Source organism: Haemaphysalis longicornis, unplaced genomic scaffold (assembly GCF_048455015.1).
Source record: "Haemaphysalis longicornis isolate Haplotype H1 unplaced genomic scaffold, Haemaphysalis longicornis Haplotype H1 scaffold_2, whole genome shotgun sequence".
NCBI lineage: Eukaryota > Metazoa > Arthropoda > Arachnida > Ixodida > Ixodidae > Haemaphysalis > Haemaphysalis longicornis.
In genome coordinates this window covers 277,192,889-277,213,594 of record NW_027526295.1, presented here as the reverse complement: position 1 = coordinate 277,213,594, position 20,706 = coordinate 277,192,889, and the positions used below count along the sequence as shown (strand labels likewise).

Sequence of the window (20,706 nt, the reverse complement as noted above, 5' to 3'; positions counted from 1 at the left end):
AACGTCTGGTGCCGTCTCTCTCTCGCCTGATTGGCGCTCTACACATCCACCCGCCGCGGTGGCTCAGTGGCTAAGGCGTTGCGCTGCGGAGCACAAGGTCGCGGGTTCGATTCCCGGCCGCGGTGGCCGCTTTTCTGATGGAGGTGAAAAGCAAAAACGCCCGTGTGTACGAGATTTCGGCGCACGTTAAAGATCCCCAGGTGGTCAAAATTAATCCGGAGCCCTCCACTACGGTGCGCCTCATCGCCTGCGTTGCGTCGGCGCGTTAAACCCTGCAATCAATCAATCGCTCTACACATCCATTACTTGACCATGTTTTCTGCATCGGTTGCTATTCACAATCTTCAGACGCTTGCTCCCTTTCATTGTTTATCAATGGCCCTCTGAAGTTGCTCAGCAAAGCACATGTCGTAAAGACAGCATCTGCTAGATCCAACATATTAATCGGGTATGGCTTGTCAAAGATGTGGAACTCCTTTATTCTGCGAATAACCCTCTCGATGTGCACTCTTGCACTTGCAACATTTTGCGTCGCTTCAACATCTCGTGCACTCATCTGAGCTTCACCTGGAACTCGGAAGGGGGGAATATGAAGGGAAACTCCTTGTGGCAAAAGGTCGTCTACTTTAAACCCTTTGTCCACCATCACGCCATCTCCTGGCTCAAGGAGGTCAAGTACAGCAGACTGCTGTACAATGGCCCTGTCACTAGTGCTCCCACCATACATTGCCGACACAAAACTTACGTAGCAATCTGGTGTCGCACCTACCAAACACTTCATTGTGTTGGCGTATTTGTAATGGGAAAACGTGTGTTTCTGTGCGACAAGACTGGAAGGTTTCTGCATGCGAACTTCTGTTGTGTCAAGGATTATACGTGTATTTGGGAAGCGCCGGAAATGCCAAGGAATGTGCTGCTGCACTTCTGCCAGCGTGGGAAAGCTCGTCATACTAGTTAGTTCTCGCTGCAGCACAAGAATCCACTGCGCAAACATGCGGCTAAAGACTGCCATAGAAACAGAAAAGTTTCGACAAATCTCCTTGGTTGCCATGCCAGTGCGCAATCGCACCAAAACCATGAAAAGCTGCTCCTCAAGGCTGTGCGACTTCTTGTCACTATTTTCTCTAAGGGGTGAATTCCTGCTACACACATAGTGCAAAATGTGCTCAAACACTGCTAGAGATGGCAAGCCCGTGTAATACAGCATATCCTTTGTTGTCTTCATGTTGCGCACAGACAGCTGCGAAGCCTTAATCTCGTAGTAAGAATTTTGCCACTGCTTTGCATTTTCTCGGGCGTCACGGAGTTCAGATTCTAGTTTTGCTGACTTTTCCCTTTCAGCCGAGAGAAGGGCTTCCAGCTGAAGAATGCGTTGCAACGCAAAATCATCTGCTTGACAACCTTTCTCTAGCATGCTTTCTTCACCCGAAGGTGAAGTCACCTCCACATGGCCATCAGCCGGTGGTCCACGGTTCAACAGTGTCTGCGCTACACTTTCTCCAGATGGGGACAGGTTGCCCAAAAGAGGAGTTGACGGCGAAACATGAGCGTTCTCTGCTGCACCATCTGTTAATGGTCCAGTCAAATCATCCTGTCCTCCATGCAGAGGCCGTGAAGTGTCAGGGTCCCCAGTTGACTGGCTCGGTGCTTGGCAGTTGTGGCGCGCAGCCGCTTTTGAGCCTGAGTGAACACACAAACGTGTCAACGGGGATGTGTTAGACACATTCGAAAGCAGTATTTGCCACAAAACATGAGAAAATTTAGTGACAGCGTAAAAGGTGAAAGTGAACATTTCGACAGACTTCTGTCTGGTTGGGAAGTTAATGAACTGAGATTTAATTAGGCTCCAACCAATACAATGTAAAAAGGCAAAAAACTCAGCGTAAAAGGTGTAATGATCTTGGTCCTCTCTAAAAAAATATTTAATTTGTCCGCAAATGCTACTTGCTCTAGTATTTATTTGGCACATAGTGAACAAACAGCTGCGTTCATACTTATCGAATGAGAAACGACAGACGTAAGTATAATCCAGTGTCAACGCAAACTTACTTTGTCTCTTTTGGGATCTCTGAAAACGGGAAACAGCCGAGGCATGGCTCGCTTTCTTGTGTTTGAATATTGACGGCACGTAGTCCGGGTGGGCTGGAAAACGCGAAGGCTGACCTGAGAAAAAAAAAGAAATAACGGCTGTGAGATTGCAAACTTCGCGCTGCCAGCGACAAGTAAAATAAATATGCCGAGGCTGCGAGCGCATATCACTCACCCCTCATTCCCCCAAAGCGGGCTCGCGCTAAGAATAGATGGTATCGTTTACGGTCAATCAAAAGACAGGAGCGGAAACTGACGAGACGCGAAACAGTAATCGTGACTTCTGTGCCAGACGCACGCCAGGTGTGAACATTACGCTAGCCCCGCTGCGAAGGAGGCACGGCTGCGCTGCCAGCGACAAGTAAAATAAATATGCCGAGGCTGCGAGCGCATATCACTCACCTCTCATTCCCCCAAAGCGTGCATTACTGATAGCGCGAGCCACTCGTTTTCCTAATGATAAGAATAGATGGTATCGTTCACGGTCAATCAAAAGACAGGAGCGGAAACTGACGAGACGCGAAACAGTAATCGTGACTTCGGTGCCAGACGCACGCCAGGTGTGAACATTAACGCTAGCCCCGCTGCGAAGTAGGCACGGCTGAGCGGCCTCGCCGCTTTTTACACTTCGTAGTGACACTCGATTTATGCCGTCACTAAACGGAACAAAAAAGACAAGGCAGTTGCTTTACCTGTGAGAAAATGTTCGCTGCAGACGCGCGAGTTTCCTGTCGGCGCCCAAGGTGACCCATCTTCATTCACACGACGCATCGTCACGACCCACTTCGCTCTTTTAGCGGCGTGAAATGCAGCTGAGGGAAATCTGAAGAACCGGACGCTTGAACATTTGCTACTGGCATTACTGCAGCCTACAGCAGAGCACCGCTGCGGCATTGCAAATGCTTTTCGCAGGCGTCGTCCTAGGCTGAGCCAGGAGAGAGCGCAGGGACTCAAGGCACTCAGGGGTTGCTCAGGGCCACCAATGCATATGGCGGCCGTCGCCCTTCCCATCAAGCACTGCGCGCGGCCCGCCGCGCATGCGCAGATGGTTCTCCTGGAAAAGGTCCAATGCCTGACTGCTGGGCGAAAGCACGCGCGTTCTCCCTGATCAGGCGGTCGTTGGCCTCTCGTAGCTTTGCCACCTCGTCCGTCAGGAATGAAAGGCCCTCGAGAGCGTGGAGCAGCATTTCGCGGATGTCGGTCGCGTCCCCTCCAAGGTCGCCTGGTCGAGGAGCGCTGTTCTGAGGATCGGGTGGCTGCGTGGCCGGCAGGCTCTCGTGTACGGAATCGTCACTAGGCCTACTCACCACCTCCGACGCCGAACACAGGCACAGATTACACTGGAAGGGCCTCTCACCAGTCTTCACAGCTTGCAGCTCCATGTCGGGCAGCTGAATACATTTGGAGTGCGCACGTTTTTTGCACGATGTGCATCGAAAATTCTCCTGTCTGCCGTAAAAAACAGCGGAGCACAGCACGCAGACATCTGTGCTGGGCGCCATCTTGGCACAAGCACAATAATAATAATAATAATAATCAATCAATCAATCAACCTTTATTTTTGGTGCCCAGGAACAACCCTAGGGTCTTGGTACTGGTACACCATATACAAGCATTCATAAAAACAAACTAAAATCAAGACAACACAACACAGAAAACCATATATATGAAAGAAACAATAAGGTAAAAATAGTTAGAGAGATCCCAGAAAGCAAAACAGCAAAACAGCAAAAAAAAGGAAGCCTAGTGTTAGAAGCCATGACAACCGGCCAGCAAAACGTTGAAGGCACGTGAAAAATTGAAAATATACAAGCAAATACTCAATGCACATGACGGAGATAGATAATACACATAAAACAAAGGTTTTGTAACAAAATGTTAGGAAGTTTCAAAATGGAAAAACGAAGTTCAGCGTTACAAGCACTGACACTTAAACCGACAGAAATTCAAGCAACACAAAATCAGGAAAAGTGAAAAACAAACAAGCAAGATGATGATTTGCATAAAATAAATACGGAACAGAAATACGGCACATAAATGACATAAAGGCACTTAAGCTACAACAGTTTTCAATTCATTAGAGAACAAAGACAAAGAGCTCTGGAATATATCAAGACGATCGGAATATTCATTATATGTACATTGTATTCTGCAGATGGACGAGCATCGTTTACTTAAAGCATCTGTTCTGAAAGTTCGCAATCTTCGGAAAAGTTTGTTCGGCAAGTTGACATTGATAAGTGCAACCAAGTCATCACACAAAATATCACCATGAAGAAGTTTATAAAGAAGGATAATGTCAGCTCTCATTCGTCGACACCAAAGGGAAGGAATACTTTTGAGACAAGACATGCTGCCGTTTGCGTCTTCTTGTACATGACGGAAACGGTGCCTAAAGATAGAAAGGAACTTATTTTGAACCCTTTCGATGCGGTCATATTGGACTTGCAAGTTCCATTCCAAACAACAGAACCGTATTCGAGAAGAGGTAAGCACAGAGCCGAATACAACTTTAAAAAAGGAAGAGGACTTTTAAACTCTCTAGAATACCTGCAGACAGCACCCAGACATCGAAGAGAGCGTCCGGTAATTTGTGTAACGTGGGAAGGGAAAGTCAGAGAAGAATCAAATAGTACTCCCAAGTCCCGAATTTCGGTCACCCTCGGCAGTGCAGTGCTTGCTATTTCATAGGACTATTGCAGCTGTTGAGTTTTCCTACTATAGGAAACAACTTTCGTTTTTGAGGGGTTCAAAATTACGTCGTTTTTGGTGCACCAACGATGGAATGACACGATATCAGCCTGAAGAGAATTACAGTCCTGAACATTACGCACTTCTCTGAAGATTTTCATATCATCAGCATACAACAAAAAAGAAGAATTTTTAATGGCAGAAGCAACATCGTTAATGAAAATGGAAAAAAGAAGGGGGCCCAGAACGGAGCCCTGGGGTACACCACTGGTTGCTTTGTACCTAAATGATGTTTGACCATTAACACTTACATAGCAATATCGCTCCTGGAGATAGCAACGTATAAGACCCACTAAGGAAGCGTGAACATCTAACAGAATGAGCTTGGCAAGCAATAACGAGTGGTTGACTACATCAAAGGCCTTGCTCATGTCACAGTAGACCGCATCAAGCTGGCTTCTACCAATGACTGCTGGGAGAGCCTGCTCCATGAAGCATGCGAGGTTTGTGGAAGTTGAGCGACCACGCATGAAGCCATGTTGATTAGGAATGAGGACGTGTTTAAGTGAGAAAGAGAAGACCTTATGAAGAGATAACTCGAATATTTTAGAGGCAGAACGAAGAAGCGACACTGGCCTATAGTTCATGGGGTCGGTTTTTGGGCCTGACTTGAAAACAGGGAATACACGACAGATTTTCCATGATCGAGGGTACGTGCCAGACCGGAGACAGTTATTAAATATTGAGGTGAACACAGGAACAAATATATTTGCATACGTTTTTAGAATTGCAGCAGGAATACCAACTGGCCCAGAAGAAAACGAGGGCTTTAGCCGCTTGATGCTGGCCCGCACGATGTTCTCATCCAATTGGAAACAAGCGGAGTAACCGTCCTGGTGACAAGAGACGCTGCCGTCATCACTACCACCGCTAAGCCTAAACAAAGAAGAAAACTGACGAGCAAAGCAGTCGGCCGCATCTGCAACCTCATCGCCGTTGGAATCCAGTAGACGAATAGATTCTTTCGTTGTACTAGATCTAGAATGAATGTACTTCCAGAAGGCTCCCGGCTGATGAGTTGCTTTAGCTTCAACTGACGCCATACAAAGCATGATTACGCTTGTGCAATATTTTGCATAGGGCACGTAGGAGCCGGAACTCCTGAGCGAACTGATTCGCACCAGAGCGCTTCATCTTTCTGTGCACGCGTTCTTTGAGTTTCAGGGCATCCCGCAATTCAGAAGAAAACCAGTGTGGGAACTTGAACTTCTTTGGTAAATGTTGCGGGATGTATTTCTTCATACCCAAAAGCACAATCTCAGTAAAACGGTCAACTTGTTCATTGACATCAGAGTGGTCAATGACTGTTGACCAAGGGGCAGCAGAAAAGTAGCCATACAGCCCAACGTAATCTCCCCGGGCGAAAGCGTAGCGAGGTTGTGCATTGCTTGAAATTACAGAACGGTGGAGCATTGTAGGAAGGCAACAGGAAATAGAAAGAGGAGGATGATATTTGTCGGGTATTACTAAAGCACAATCAGAGCGCAACACATTAACGCCATCGAAGTTTGAAAAGCACAGGTCCAGAATGTTTCCACTGCAGTTTTTTATGTGATTACGCTGTGCCATGGAAGTGAAAGACGAAAAATCTAGTAACCTATTACCCTTCTGTTGAAAGTAGTGGTTGTAGTGGGAACAGGTGAGGTGGCTCCACTGAACGCCAGGAGCGTTAAAATCTCCAAGGAGGAGGACTTTCAGGTCGCAATGAGTAGTCAGCACCTGTTCAATGGAGGAGACTAACTTATTGAACGCGTCAGGAACTACATCAGGAGGAACGTAAAAAACACCAACTAGAAGTTTTTCAGTTTTAGAAATATGAATTTCGACCCATAAAGACTCACCTGCGTTTTCAATATCACTACGTAGCACACACGGGAGAGATTTGTTAACTGCGAGACGTACCCCGCCCCCCTTTTGTTTGCATCCAGTTAAGGCACGATCATTACGATATACATGGTAATTTTGAGGAAAATAGTCATTGGATAGAATATCATGGCACAACCAAGTTTCAGATATAGCTATTAACGGAAAGCAAGAAGACAGAACATTACCAAAAAATTCAGTCGCCTTAGTTCGAAGACCTCGCACATTCTGATAAAAAACATCTAAACTAGTCATTATTCTTTTTCTGATGTGTTGCGCTCAGAGCTGTGAAGCATGCCTTCGCGAAACATGCCTCGAAACTCCTTTAAGAGGCAGTCTTTCGGCCAAACAGCGGGGTCATTCAAGCGCTCGAAAAACTCTTCACTGACGGAAATATAAAAGGATGCGTACGTTTCAAATTTAGTTTTCAGTCGTCGGCAGTTCAAGGGCGAGACACCTAAGTTTAACAGATGGGCATTAAGACTAGCAGAGGTCGTGGACGGAGAAAGCTTTGAAACGAACATTGCTTTGGGGCGCTTCGGCTGCGGAACGACTACCAGTCCACATGTGTGCGATGCACCTACACATGCCCGGCTTCGACGCTTCTTCTCAACAGTAGGAGGGAGACAGTCAAGCCACGGCCGCTCGATGGAAACTAGGTCCATCGAGCGGCCGTGGTCAAGCACAGGCGCAGAATGCACCGGGGAAAGTTGGGACGGAGTAGGAGGCAGTGCAGGAGAAGCCGAAGACACCGACTGCAGCGGAGCAGACGTAGCCGAAGGCAACACTTCCTTGTTTACAGCTTGGGCAAAAGAAGGCTACCCTGAGCTGTGACGCACTCCTTCGGGCAACACGGCGGGGTGGTGAAGTAGTTGGGCACGCAAGGAGGCAACCACCTGCGCATAATGGGCGCGGTCACCCTCCCTCCCCTGACGGAGACAGTCGAAAGCCTGCGCGTTTTCCCGGCGTAGGAGGTCGTTGTCCTCCCGCAGCCGGGCCACTTGGTCGCTGAGGAAAGAAATGCCGTCCAGCGCGTCGATGAGGAGTGCGCGAAGACCGGCAGCTTCCCCTCCAAGGTCAACCGGTTGGGACCGTGGCGGCGGGGCTTTCCTGACTACTGCCGGCGAGTCTCGTCGAAGGGAGGGGGAAGGAGCCCTGCTTGCGGACGGGCCGATGTCGTCGTTGGCTACGCTAGGCCTAGCCGCCGCCTCGGCCGTCTCACACAGATTGCATTTGAACTAATAATCAATCAATCAATCAATCAATCAATCAATCAACCTTTATTTTCGGTGCCCAGGAACAACCCTAGGGTCTTGGTACTGGTACACCATACAAAAAAAACACTACAATTAAGACAAGACAACACACAAAAACTATATGTATGACATAAACAATAAAGTAAAAATAGTTACAGAAATCTTAGAAAGCAAAAAAGGAAAAAAAAAGAACAGAAAGTCAAAAAAGCAAAGGCAGGCTTAGTGTTGCAAGCCATGCCAATCGGCCAGCGAAACGTTCAGTAGATGTGAAAAATAGGAACTATACAAGCAAATATTGAATCAACATGACATAGAGTATACGTATATAACCAAGGTTTTCTAACAACATATTATGAAGTTCCAAAAAAAAAAAGGGGGGAAAAGCTTCAGCATTACCAACACTGACAATAATAATCAATCAATCAATAATAATAATAATAATAATAATAATCAATCAATCAATCATGTTTATTTACGTGCCCAGGAACAGCCAGAGGCCTGAGTGCTGGCGCACGGGTAGTTACATGAAAACAAAATACAAGAAACATATAGCAAGAAACAAACAAGCGACAAGACACAAAAATTAAAGTAGTGAAAATGACGAGTAAAGCACAGGCGGAGCCTGGGTACAGGTAAAAAATAAAAAAAGAAGATGCCTATGTTGCTCTGCCTGTCGTAAAGGCCACACGACAGGCAGAGCAACAAAGTTTGACAGTAATACAAAAAAAAACAACGGAGTGTGGAGACAAATGATAATACGAACAAATGACAGTAAACAGTTTCAAAAATAGGCAACTATCAGTTGGATAGACACAACCGCAGAGAAACCAAATTCCAGAAAAAAAAAAGAGCGACAGACATATCATAGGTGTTTAACATACTGTATTCAACAGCGCTGTACGGTAAATTGTAAAGGATTTCTGAAAGATGTCAAGGCGTTCAAAGAAGCGGTTGTAACAATTCTGTATTCTGCGCACAGGAGAATGATTGGAGTTGCGCGCAGCGGTCAAGAACGGGCGATGCGACCTGGTGGGCTTTTGTGGTACACTAAACTCTAAACAGTTAAGCAGGTCTGCGCAAGAAAGGTCGCCATGAACAATTTTGTGAAGAAATGTGAGGTCTGTACGCATACGTCTGCAGTTCAAGGAAGGGATGGAAGGAACTATGGGTAAGTCAGAATCAGGATGAAAACTGTGATTGTGATGACGGTGCTTAAATATGGATAAAAACTTCTTCTGCACACGTTCTATTAATTCACTACTAGATTTGGAGATGCCGTTCCAGGCAACAGAAGCATATTCTAACTGTGGTATACATATTGCATTGTATAGCATTAGAAATGGATCTGGAGAAGAGAATTCCTTTGTAATCCGACACACATTTCCAAGGCTTCGGAGTGCTCGCCGGGTGATGAGCCTAATACGAGGAGAAAAAGAGAGGGTACTGTCGAAAAGCACCCCTAGGTCCCTAATCTCATCAACCCTTTGCAGAGGAGCTCCCTCAATACTGTAGGAAAACAGCAGACGGTGGGTTTTCCGGCTGTAGGTGACAACCTTTGTTTTAGTGGGGTTTAAAATTAGGCAGTTTTTCCTGCACCAGACCGATAATTCCGACACATCCCTCTGCAAGGCACAGCAGTCCTGAACACCACTAATGTGCCTAAATAGTTTGACATCATCAGCATAGAGAAGAAAAGAAGAGTTTGTTAACACTGTTGAAACATCATTGATAAAGACAGAAAACAATAAGGGACCCAGCACGGAACCCTGGGGTACACCACTTGTTGCAGGGTAAACACTAGACTTTTTGTAGTTAACATCTACATAAAAGGACCGGTCAAGGAGATAGTTGGACAACAAGGCAACAAGGCTTGCGTCTACACCGGACTTAGCAAGCTTGTTAATTAATAACTGATGGTTCACCACATCAAACGCCTTACTGAGGTCAAAATAAATAACGTCCAACTGGCCGTTTTCACAAACTGCAGCCGAAGCCTGTGTCATAAAGCTTGCAAGATTTGTGACCGTCGATCGACCCGAGAAAAAGCCGTGCTGATTTGGTATCACAACGTTCTTGACGCAGGCAGCAAGAACTTTGTGCAGAGCTGACTCAAAGAGTTTTGAGGCGACACAAAGGAGTGAGATCGGGCGATAGTTAGAAACGGCTGACTTATCACCAGACTTAAATATTGGAAAAATTCGAGCGATCTTCCATGCACAAGGAAATTTACCTAAAAGTAAGCAGTTATTATAAATGGAAGTTAAGACAGGCACAAAAATGTTGCCGTAAGCCTTCATGAGGCCTGCTGGAATTCCATCTGCACCACAGGAAAATGATGGTTTCATCCGTTGAAGGCTGTCATTGACAATTTTTTCATCGAACCTAAGTGTGTTAAAATTAGAGTTATTAAACGATAGGCGTTCGTCGTTGGCATCTGGCAGTTGAAAGACAGAATGAAAGTACTGAGCAAAACTGGTGGCAACATCCTCGACCTCTTCACCATCGGAATTAAGCAGGCTAACGTGTTCTTTAGACGCCTTAGAACGGCCGCGTACATACCTCCAGAATTCAGCCGGTTTCTCAGACGCAGCAGCCTCTAACGATTCTATATAGAGCTGGTGGTCACGCCTGTAGAGGATTTTACAAAGTGAGCGATACCGACTAAACTCCGCTTTCCACTTGTCAAGCCCAGAACGCTTGGCCTTTTTGTGGGCGCTATCCTTAAGTTTAAGCGAACTTCGAAGTTCTCTAGAAAACCAGTGGGGAAATTTGGAAGGAACAGGCTTATAACAAGGGATATACTTTTCCATGCCCCTTCTGACGATTTCAGTGAAACGTCGAACCTGTTCGTCAACATCATTGACATCCAAAACACTAGACCATTCAGCAAATGAATAAAAGTGATACAGCCCCGCATAATCTCCACGCTTGAAAGCATATCGCGGGACTGCACAATTGTCAACACCGCCAGAGCGATGCTGGGTCGTGACCGAGACAGAGACAATAAGAGGGGGGTGAAACTTGTCGGGGTGCACAAGGGATATTTCGGAGGCACACACTTGTACGTTTTTTAAGTTTGAGAAGCACACATCTAGAACACATCTAGAATAATAATAATAATAATAATAATCAATCAATCAATCAATCAACCTTTATTTTAGGTGCCCAGGAACAACCCTAGGGTCTTGGTACTGGTACACCATATACAAAACATACATAAAAACAAACTAACATCAAGACAACACAACACCCAAAACCGTATGCATGAAAGAAACAATAAATTATAGATAGTTACAGTAATCTCAGAAAGCAAAACAGCAAAAAAAAACAGAAAAGAAAAGAAAAGAAACAGGAGACCTAGCGTTGCAAGCCATGACACTCGGACAGCGAAATGTTCAAGGCACGTGAAAAACAGGCAATACTCACTGAACATGACAGAGGTAAGTTATACGCATAAAACGAAGGTTTCAGAACAAAATGTTCGGAAGTTTCAACTTTGAAAGAAGCTCAGCATTACAAGCACTGGCACTTGTCAAACCTACAGAAATTCAAGCAACGCAAAACCAGGAAATGTGAAAAACAAACAAACAAGAACATGATTTGCCTAAAATAAATACGGCACATAAATTTGCAATGACATAAAGGCACATAAGCTACAACAGTTTTCAAGTCGTTTGAGAACACAGAAAAAGAGCTCTGGAATATATCAAGACGATCAGAATATTCATTAATATTCATTAATATTAAATAATTAAAATAATTTAAAATTATTTATTTAAATAATTAAAATTAAATAAAATAATTCATTAATAATAATAATAATAATAATAATCAATCAATCAATCAATCAATCAATCATGTTTATTTACGTGCCCAGGAACAGCCAGAGGCCTGAGTGCTGGCGCACGGATAGTTATATGAAAACAAAATACAAGAAACATATTGCAAGAAACAAACAAGCGACAAGACACACACATATTGAAGTAGCGAAAATTACAAAAATAAAGCACAGGCGGAGCCTGGGTACAGGTAAAAAAGAAAAAAGAAGATGCCTTTGTGGCTCAGCTTATTGTAATGAATACACAACAAGCAGAGAACAGTATAAGACGACAAAAACAATGACAAGAGTATAGAGACAAATGATAAGACAAGCATGATAAGTAAACAGTTTCAAAAACAGGCAACTATATTGGTTAAACAGAACCGCAGAGAAACCAAATTTCAGCAATAAAAAAAAAGAAAAACGAACGACAGAGATATCATAGATGTTTAACATACCGTGTTCAACAGCGCAGTACGGTAAATTGAAAGGAGCTTTGAATAATAATAATAATAATAATAATAATAATAATATTAATAATAATCTTTATTTCCATCAATACAAGTGATGGAGGAGGTGGGAGTAAAAGCAAAAAATCACTTGACGGCTCCCACCATCCTTACAGCTGGCAGCGACTGCAAACCGCAATAGAGGACAGAGTTTGACATTGTATTGCGGTCTGCGTAGTGAAAAAAAAAGAAAAGAAATGGCATTCAACTACGCGCTGCGTAATGAAAAAAAAAGAAAAAATGAATAAAAAAGGGCCAAAAAAAGCAACAAAAGCCATACGAACAAACAATTCAAGACTATTCATTAACAAATTCATGAAACAAATCAAGCTTTTTTTGTCAAGCGGACATTCAAAGTTACACAGCCGTGATCTCAATATTAAAAATGATCCGTACATTCTTATGTAGAACGTGGATTGCCGGCAAGATAATTGAGTAAAAATGACACTGAAAAATTATCAATATGGATACCCTCACCAGTGATAGTGTTTAATATGGTGGGTAGTTGATACGATAGGAGTTGATGACCATAGTTTGTACGGACGGGGGGTAATGCCAAATGGGGTTTATGGCGCTGTGGATATGGGGTCTCGTACAATCGTAGGCTTGCTAGACTGGAATGCCAATTTAGACCTCTTTTAAAGTCTGTAGTCTTTCTTGGGCTACTTAAACCCAGAAATTTTGGTCTGTCTGTATGTCTGTCCGTCTGTCTGTCTGTCTGTGACTCGATTCAGCCACCCGGCCAAAGCAAAAGAATGCCTGCGCAATAGTCTTATATAGTCACAGCTAAATCTACCCGTCTATGTCCGGTGTAATGTTCATACTTGTCAACATTGTTGAAGAAGAACAAGACATTACGCAAATATGAGACAACAAATCAATACAGAAGTGATGTTTGCAGTGTTCCTTTATAAAAAAATCAAACATGCTTGACTTTGCGAAATTAAATACTTCATCAACTGCAGAAAAAGAATTCACTCCGCCGTCGCCTGCTGTCGCCAGCGCGCCTATGGCTTCTGGCGCCATTTTAAGAAATCAACCGGCAACAGTTACGCAAGGTTCCATTAGATAGGTTCCACGTTCTGCTTGCAACGCACGTGGAGTAGGGAAACGCGGTTCTGTAAACGTTGAAGTAGGGCGCCTCGATTAACGCGCGTGTTCGCCGTACGGAAGCGTTCGCATCGAGACACCCGGTTTGGAGCAGTGGAACGCGGGAAATTTAAAATGATTTAAGCAAACATTTGGCGTCTTTACCTTGGGAGGAGCGCGACGCAAGAGGAACAACATGAGAGGTGAGCGGGAAAGCGAAGGGAGGCATTTACTTCACAAAAGCCGATAAAGACTATCGTCTTTTTCTTTCGGGTTTGTAGTTCCGGATCGAGCGGTATTTTTACAGGTTGAATATGTTCACTATGTCATGTTTCTGAAATAAATGTTGTGTTGTATGCCCGTACGGCAAGTGAAGAACAATGGGAAGCATCCGTTTTTCAAGACTGGCTAGTTTTTCTAAACTTGAGGTTCTAGTTGTCGCCCATACAAGTGTGGAATAGTAGGAGTAAAAGCAGAAAAGAGCCCGGTACAGTAGTAGTTTGACTTTGGGGGGCAATTTGTATTTGTGGCGGCGAATAAATTTCATGGACCTCGAAGCTTTTAGCGTTATAAGGTGTACGTGATCATCCCACACCATATTTTCTGAGAAAACAACACCCAATGTTTTGAAAGATTTAACTATTTCAATGGTTTGTGATTAATAGCATAGTGGAATGTGTGAATGTATTGGTTTATTTTTCGGACGGAAAATCACAGCTTTTGACTTCGAGGTGTTTACTTCAAGCAAATTAGCGTCTGACCAGGCTGCTAGTTTTTCCAATAATGCGTTAGGCCGGGAAAATAAATATGTGGATTCACCCGACAGAAAAATACTGAAATCATCCGCGTATATTACAAAACGAGCTTTGCGTTCAAGGTTAAAAATTAACTGGCCTAAATACTGCCCTGAGGAACACCACAAACGGTAGGTCTTGTAGTGGTATAGAAGTTATTCATTTGAACGTACTGCTTTCTACATGATAAATAGGACTTAATCAAAATTAAAGCTTGCCCCTTATACCACATTGTTCTAACGTATAAAACAAAATTTCGCGGTTGATACGGTCAAACGCTTTACTAAAATCTATAAATAAATCTGATTACAATATTTCTTTTCGAAATTGTTTAGTATATATTCTTTTTATATATGTAGCTTTCACCGCACACACACACACACATATATATATATATTTATATATATATATATATATATATATATATATATATATATATATATATATATATATATATATATATATATATATATATATATATATATATATATATATATATATATATATATATATATAGCTCCTACCGCACAGGCACAGAAGGCTGTCCGTGGGTCCGTGAGTGCAGCGAACATGAATCTCTAGAGGTGGGTGGTGACGTGCGGCAAAACCACTGCCATCCACTGTGGGGAGAACCCTGGTGTGACTGTATGTCTCTAAAAGGGATTGGCGTTACCCCCAAAGAGTGGACACAACCGTGATGTTTTTTTTAATTTTTTGCGCCCCTACACGACGTCTCGACAGTGTGGTGTACGAACTGTTGGTTTTTTCAATAAACAAATGCTTTCACCGCAACTGGACCTAACTGAACTGAACTGAACTGAATACTAAATTCAGTGAATGAAAACTTAACTGAAACTCGACGGAAAATCTATAAGAGCACCGTGGCCACTTTTCAACAGAACCAAAACAAATCTTCAACACAATTTGAATAGAAATTGTTTTAATATTCAATAAAAGTTGGTGAGTCAATTCAACAACATTTTGATTAAAACTCAACAAAATGCTCTGTAAGGGCTGGCCGCCAAATGGGCCCTATCATTACTTCGACTTTACTTTACTTGTAATCATCAGTAAGTGTAGTGTGAAATTTTACACGTTACAGAACTCGATGATGATGTATGTTTGCAAAGTGAATTGACTCTTAATTTTTAGGACATGTTAGTTAGTTCACAAAGCATTCTCCTGCGTCGTCATTTCTTTTCAAGCCGTTCCTTTAGTCCGTAGGACATTCAAATTGTGCAGTTAAACGCGCCGAAGCTACACCTGAGCTTTGAGGCGCGCCGTAGTGGAGGATTGCAAAAAGTGACTGTGGTTACCAGGGGATGTTTAACTTGCACTGAAATCTCGACAAACGGGCATTTTTGCATTTAACCTCCATCTGGAAAGAAGCTGGTGAAGTCGTGATCGAACCCGCATTCTGACTTATACTCGGTGACAACTTAAGAACGGCACCGAAGTTGCCGCTGTACCTTATGACCGTAGCCGGATGTTTCTCCGCGCGGTGCAAGTAGGGCATTACTGGGAATATTTTGAACATGGCGTTAGCCGTTCCCGTGATTTTTTGGACTTAATATGCTGATAAACGACTCCAGTGACGACAAACAAACTGCGTGAGACAAGGCAGACGATATCACGCATTCATAGCAAAACCCTTTCAGACGCGGGCGCACTGACGTCACGGGTTCGGCGCTTTGGCGGAGTGATACACTACATGAGGTGCTGCCGTTCTTGAGTTGTAACCGAGTATAGTAGGAGCGTCGCAGGGTGTGACGAGCGGACGTATGAAGAGTGTCCATTTTAACACGAAAGTGTTTTATTCCGGGGTACACAAACATTTAGTGACGTCATATCCCTCACGGAAGTGACGCCGGTACAAAAAGCAAGCGGCCTGGAAAGGGTGCACCCCTGCACACAGATATTTCTGCGGGGAAGCAACCTTTAGAAACAAAGAGTACATTTATACTGAGGGTGTTTCGTTTTCGGGTTTTACAGTTTTTGTTTTCGGGTTTTATAACACTGTCGTGTGACAGTGTTTTATGCCGGGATACACCAAGATTTTAGTGACGTCATATCTGTCACGGAAATGACGCCAGTAGACCTTTGCCGAAGCGACCAGCCGTTAGGACGTTGCTCGCTAAGCACACCCACACGACAGCCGGCGACCCGCATATCTTGCTCAGCTGCAGATTTCGCTGCACATTTCACTTTGGCATTTTACCGACTCATATGACAGATGAATCAGCCACAATTCCTTGTAATAAAGATTGAGCTGCATTTATGAATCGATGTTTGCCCATGCGTGCCCTCTTGTATATTAACAGTGCGATGGAAAAAAGTTCGAGCCAAATTTACTGAGTAAAGCTCTGAAGAATGATTTGGAAAAGCCCATAACCTGGTGTGTCTGAATAGCATATAAATGCTAACTTGGCACTCAGTAAAATATTTACTCAAGACTTGAGGAAAGACACAACGGATCAGAAACTTTCCTTACTTTTAGCTGCAGGCTTTAAAGGATAGTCCTTGTAGCTTTTTCAAAGTGTGTTGGCGATGACCTCTTTCAGTAATTTTCTGTTCTGCTTCTTTAATGGGCTTTCCTCGGCCCAATTTTTAAAGACCTTTATTCTGTCGTGCACTAGGTCCCCACATTTTCCAATACTATTTTTGTATATATTTTTTATAATGCTGTGCTTGATAGCTTTTTTTCTACGTTTTCCGCCGAGGAAATCGAGAAGTTGCTCACCATTTAAGCTTTGTTCATTAAACTTATGCCTAAAGCAAAAACCGTATTCGAACGCAACTTCAAATGGTGCAAATGGGATGCGTCCATGATATTTGAAACATTTTAACAATTCGGGTATTTTATGGTCGTGAGTCAACTATCAAGGTTTTAGGCGAATGCTGCCATAATTTTTCAAACGATATATTTTATACCTCTTTCGGAATCTAAGTGAATGTTGTGACGTATAACCCGCGCCACTTGAGCACAAAGCACAGGTTCTTTTCTTGCTGGGTGTATAAAAATTTTCTCCTTCCTCATATAAAAAATTTCTTAAACGTGTACTACGAGAAACGTTGCCGGGCTGTAAATGGAAGGATGCGATATTATTTCTCTTTTCGATAATCTGATTTTCTTCGAAAGAACTCGGACAATACGAAGGAGCGTATAAATGGGAGAGAACCTCACGATGGGAGAACACAGAGAACTTCACGTGAAATATGCGCTACAATTGCTCACACAAGCAAGAATACCGCAAAAAGTGATGGCTCTCCTGGCCCTATGGCGCAGGTACGGATAACGCTTGTGTACGAAAATAGTCTGCAACCAAAACAGATCGTTATGTGTCATTTTCTCGGACATTTTGTTATAGTAATGGTACTTGGTCATTTCTTGACGTACGCAATTCTTTTAATACTGGTAGTTGGTTTTTTGTTTGACATGTGTTCTTTTTCTTCTCGGCGAATAAGATACCCAACCAGACATATTTCTTGTTACTACCTCTGCCCGCACCGTCTTTAACTTCCTTCGCTACTTTCCTCAAGCCTATCCTGTGAATTGAGATCTACGGTGATTGCTGCGGCCAACGGTTTTATTACCGGCGTTCAGCTTTGGTAAGAGAGATCTGATTTCTGGTAGAAAAAACTTCGCTAAAACGTCGTGATGCAACGTGTCGACGAACTACATTAATTCAACCCCTTGGCTGAAGAACCGGCATTTGCTACCCATTGTGTCGTCAAAGTTCTTGGCTCACTTTTCATTGGGGATTCCATTACGAAGAAAGTCTTTGGTGGTTCCAAGCTAAAAAAAGTCCCAGAGGTCGCGCCTAACGTTCCCTTTAGCGGTTTCTTTTAGATCACGATATTACATTTTGTTTTGAAACGCCAAGTTCGCGAACAGAAAAGTAGCTTTGCGCCTTTTTGTATGTTAGCTCGGCAACGTACGTCCTATCTCTATCATTTTCGCACCGGATACCATGGATATGCCTGCAACACTGAAGTTTTATTTTGTGCCGGAGATTGTTTTTGTGAGGTAAGATGACATTGTTGGGTTTTGAAGAACAAGCATACACCCCTAAACGCAGGAACATTTATTCCGCCACTTGGTGGGGCTGTATTGCAATGATTGCAAAAAGCGAACAACCAGTGCTTATCCGAGTTGCGTTCGAAAGGCTGTACAAATTCTTGATGCCTGATAAAAGAAAAAGACATCGGCCAAAGGGTTTACCTGCTTAAGGTCATACACACTTTGGAGTGCATCGTTCCGCGTTCGGGAAGTTGAAGCAAGGCTTAGGGGCCATGACAGTTTATATCATGACGAAACATGGGTCTGTACGTATCACTGTTCTGGAACTTTCATCGAAATCTTATTGTGTATAGAAAGCCATCTGAGATGGTATCTTAGTCTGTTCGTTCCAAAAAAAATAGATCAGGAATGAATAGTTTTTATTTGTGGCCCCGCTTTCAAGGCAACCTCCGAGTTCAAAACTGACGGCTGGAGCTCAACAAATGGTACGTGAAAGCTGGGATCTAGACACACTACGTACCGCTTACGCACCACTGATGTCGGAGGCACAATCAGCAGCCCTGTGAACTTTCACTGATTGTTCGGGCATCCAAAGACAACGCAGAGCTGTCCGGATAACTTGGAATTGACAGGCAAAAAGCAGCGGACATTGTTTCACCCTTTTGAGGGAGAATTCCGGTGCCCATTTCAGGGCTCCATCGCTGCAGGTCCGTTGGTAGACCCCCGAAAAATCCCGCAATTCGCCCCGTCGTCACCCTTTCGCAGTTCCGGCGCTTCGATCATCCAGTGCACATAGTCATACTCTTGTTTAAAATGGTAGGCGAAAGTACCTTGGCGCAGAACTGTGGCACTGAATATTCGCCATCCTTCAGAAGAAACAGTTTTTGGCATGGGACATGACGTTGAAGAACCAACTGCAACAGAAAAAAATCTAGTTTTTTTTTGGTGAAGCCTGACTGGTTTGGATGTTCGGGGACTTAAACCTCATGCACGGCTAAACAATTTTTACGTTTGCTTTAACAGCGACGCTGTTTAGAAAATCGTAATTTTTCGCGTCCGCAGTTAAAAATACCAAGGAATTGCCGAGCGCGCGCACGTCAGCACGGGCCTCCCGGTGACCGCCAGGCCGTTAAAAAAACAAAAAAAAAATGCCTAGCCGTTGCGTGCACGTGCCACGCGACGACCTCTCAGCTTCCCCTGCACACAATTATCAAGCCAAGAATACCCATTTAGGGAAATTGGCCAAGATTACGGCGACCGCGCGGCAGTTACAAAAACCGAGAAAGTGCCGAACGCTCCATTCTACGTTTCTTGCGACGACCGCTCAGCGTCCCCTGCGCACGTTCATCAAGTCAACCATACCCACTTAGGGAGATTGACCAAGATTACGGCGACCGCTCGGCAGTTACAAAAACCGAGAAAATTGCGAGCGCTCACGTGTGCGTGCCTCGCGACGACCACCCAGCGTCTCCGGTGCACGGTTGTGAGACCAAGCATACCCGCTTAGGGAAATTGGGCAACATTGGCAAAAAAGAACTCCAGCGTTTGCCGTAATGGTGGCAACATTTGCTCGGAACGAAAACGACTCCAGCGTTCCCCGTAATCGAGGCAACACTTGCTCGGAGCGAGAAAGGACGCGTCATAGCGTACGCCACTCCAAGGGGATGTCCAATGATTCTAACTTCAAAAAGAAAATGAAAGAACCGCACCCTTATAGCAACAATGATGGAGTGAAGGGCGTTGCGGCAGTAAACAAGAAGCAAATAGGCTGCATTCATGGGTTTAAACCTTCGTGATGGTCGTGAAGGTTGCGTACAGTTTCGCTGTCTGCAAGTCTTACGCGTACCTGTGAGCCTCCTTCATGTTTTTATACATCTATATTGGTCATGCTTCTTTGCTATGGACCAGACTGTGGCGAATTTCTTTCCGTTCCCCTTTACTCGTTATGCGTAATCACTGTGACCAATTAATCATTTGCTTTTTTTGTGCTCCGTCGTGTACTTTTTGTTCGTCCCCTTTTCCCTTGTGTATTTTTTCACCGACTCCCCCGGAGGGAAGCAGCAAGCGAAGTATTTGTTTTTGGCCAACCTCTTCTTCTTTGAACCAATATTTCTTTCTCTCTTTCCCTCTCTCTTTCCCTCTCTCTCTCTCTCTCTCTCTCTCTCTCTCTCTCTCTCTCTCTCTCTTTCTCTCTCACATCTGTGATGCAAGGTCCACAACAGCGGCTTTAATGTTATTCCATATTACTTTTCGTTGCAAGGCTTCCGGTGTTAAAACTCGAACTTTCGCAGATTTCGTACGAGCAGGCCACTCGGCTGACTTGGCAGGTGTGCAACCGACTGCTCAGCTGCGTTCCATGACAGAAACTGCTCCCACGTGACAGCGGGGTGACGGGAGTAAACGGTATAGTACCAGTTGGAAAACCCGCCCACCATCTGAAACAGGGGTGAATGGAGAACCCATCCCGTCAGCGAGAAACGGAAACGAGCTCTACCGTACGAGCGCCTTAGCTTGC

General features: G+C 44.1%; 1 protein-coding gene across 1 annotated transcript; it reads right to left on the bottom strand.

Annotated features, from left to right (window-relative positions):
* Positions 1 to 3,150, bottom strand: LOC144170741 (uncharacterized). Its single transcript, XM_077700722.1, has 3 exons — positions 2,781 to 3,150; positions 2,050 to 2,163; positions 1 to 1,680 (listed from the first exon to the last, which is right to left on the bottom strand). Exons 1-3 carry the CDS (start codon positions 3,097 to 3,099, stop codon positions 332 to 334), a joined length of 1,782 nt encoding a protein of 593 aa, XP_077556848.1. The 5' UTR covers positions 3,100 to 3,150; the 3' UTR covers positions 1 to 331.
* Between the last annotated feature and the right edge of the window lie 17,556 nt (positions 3,151 to 20,706).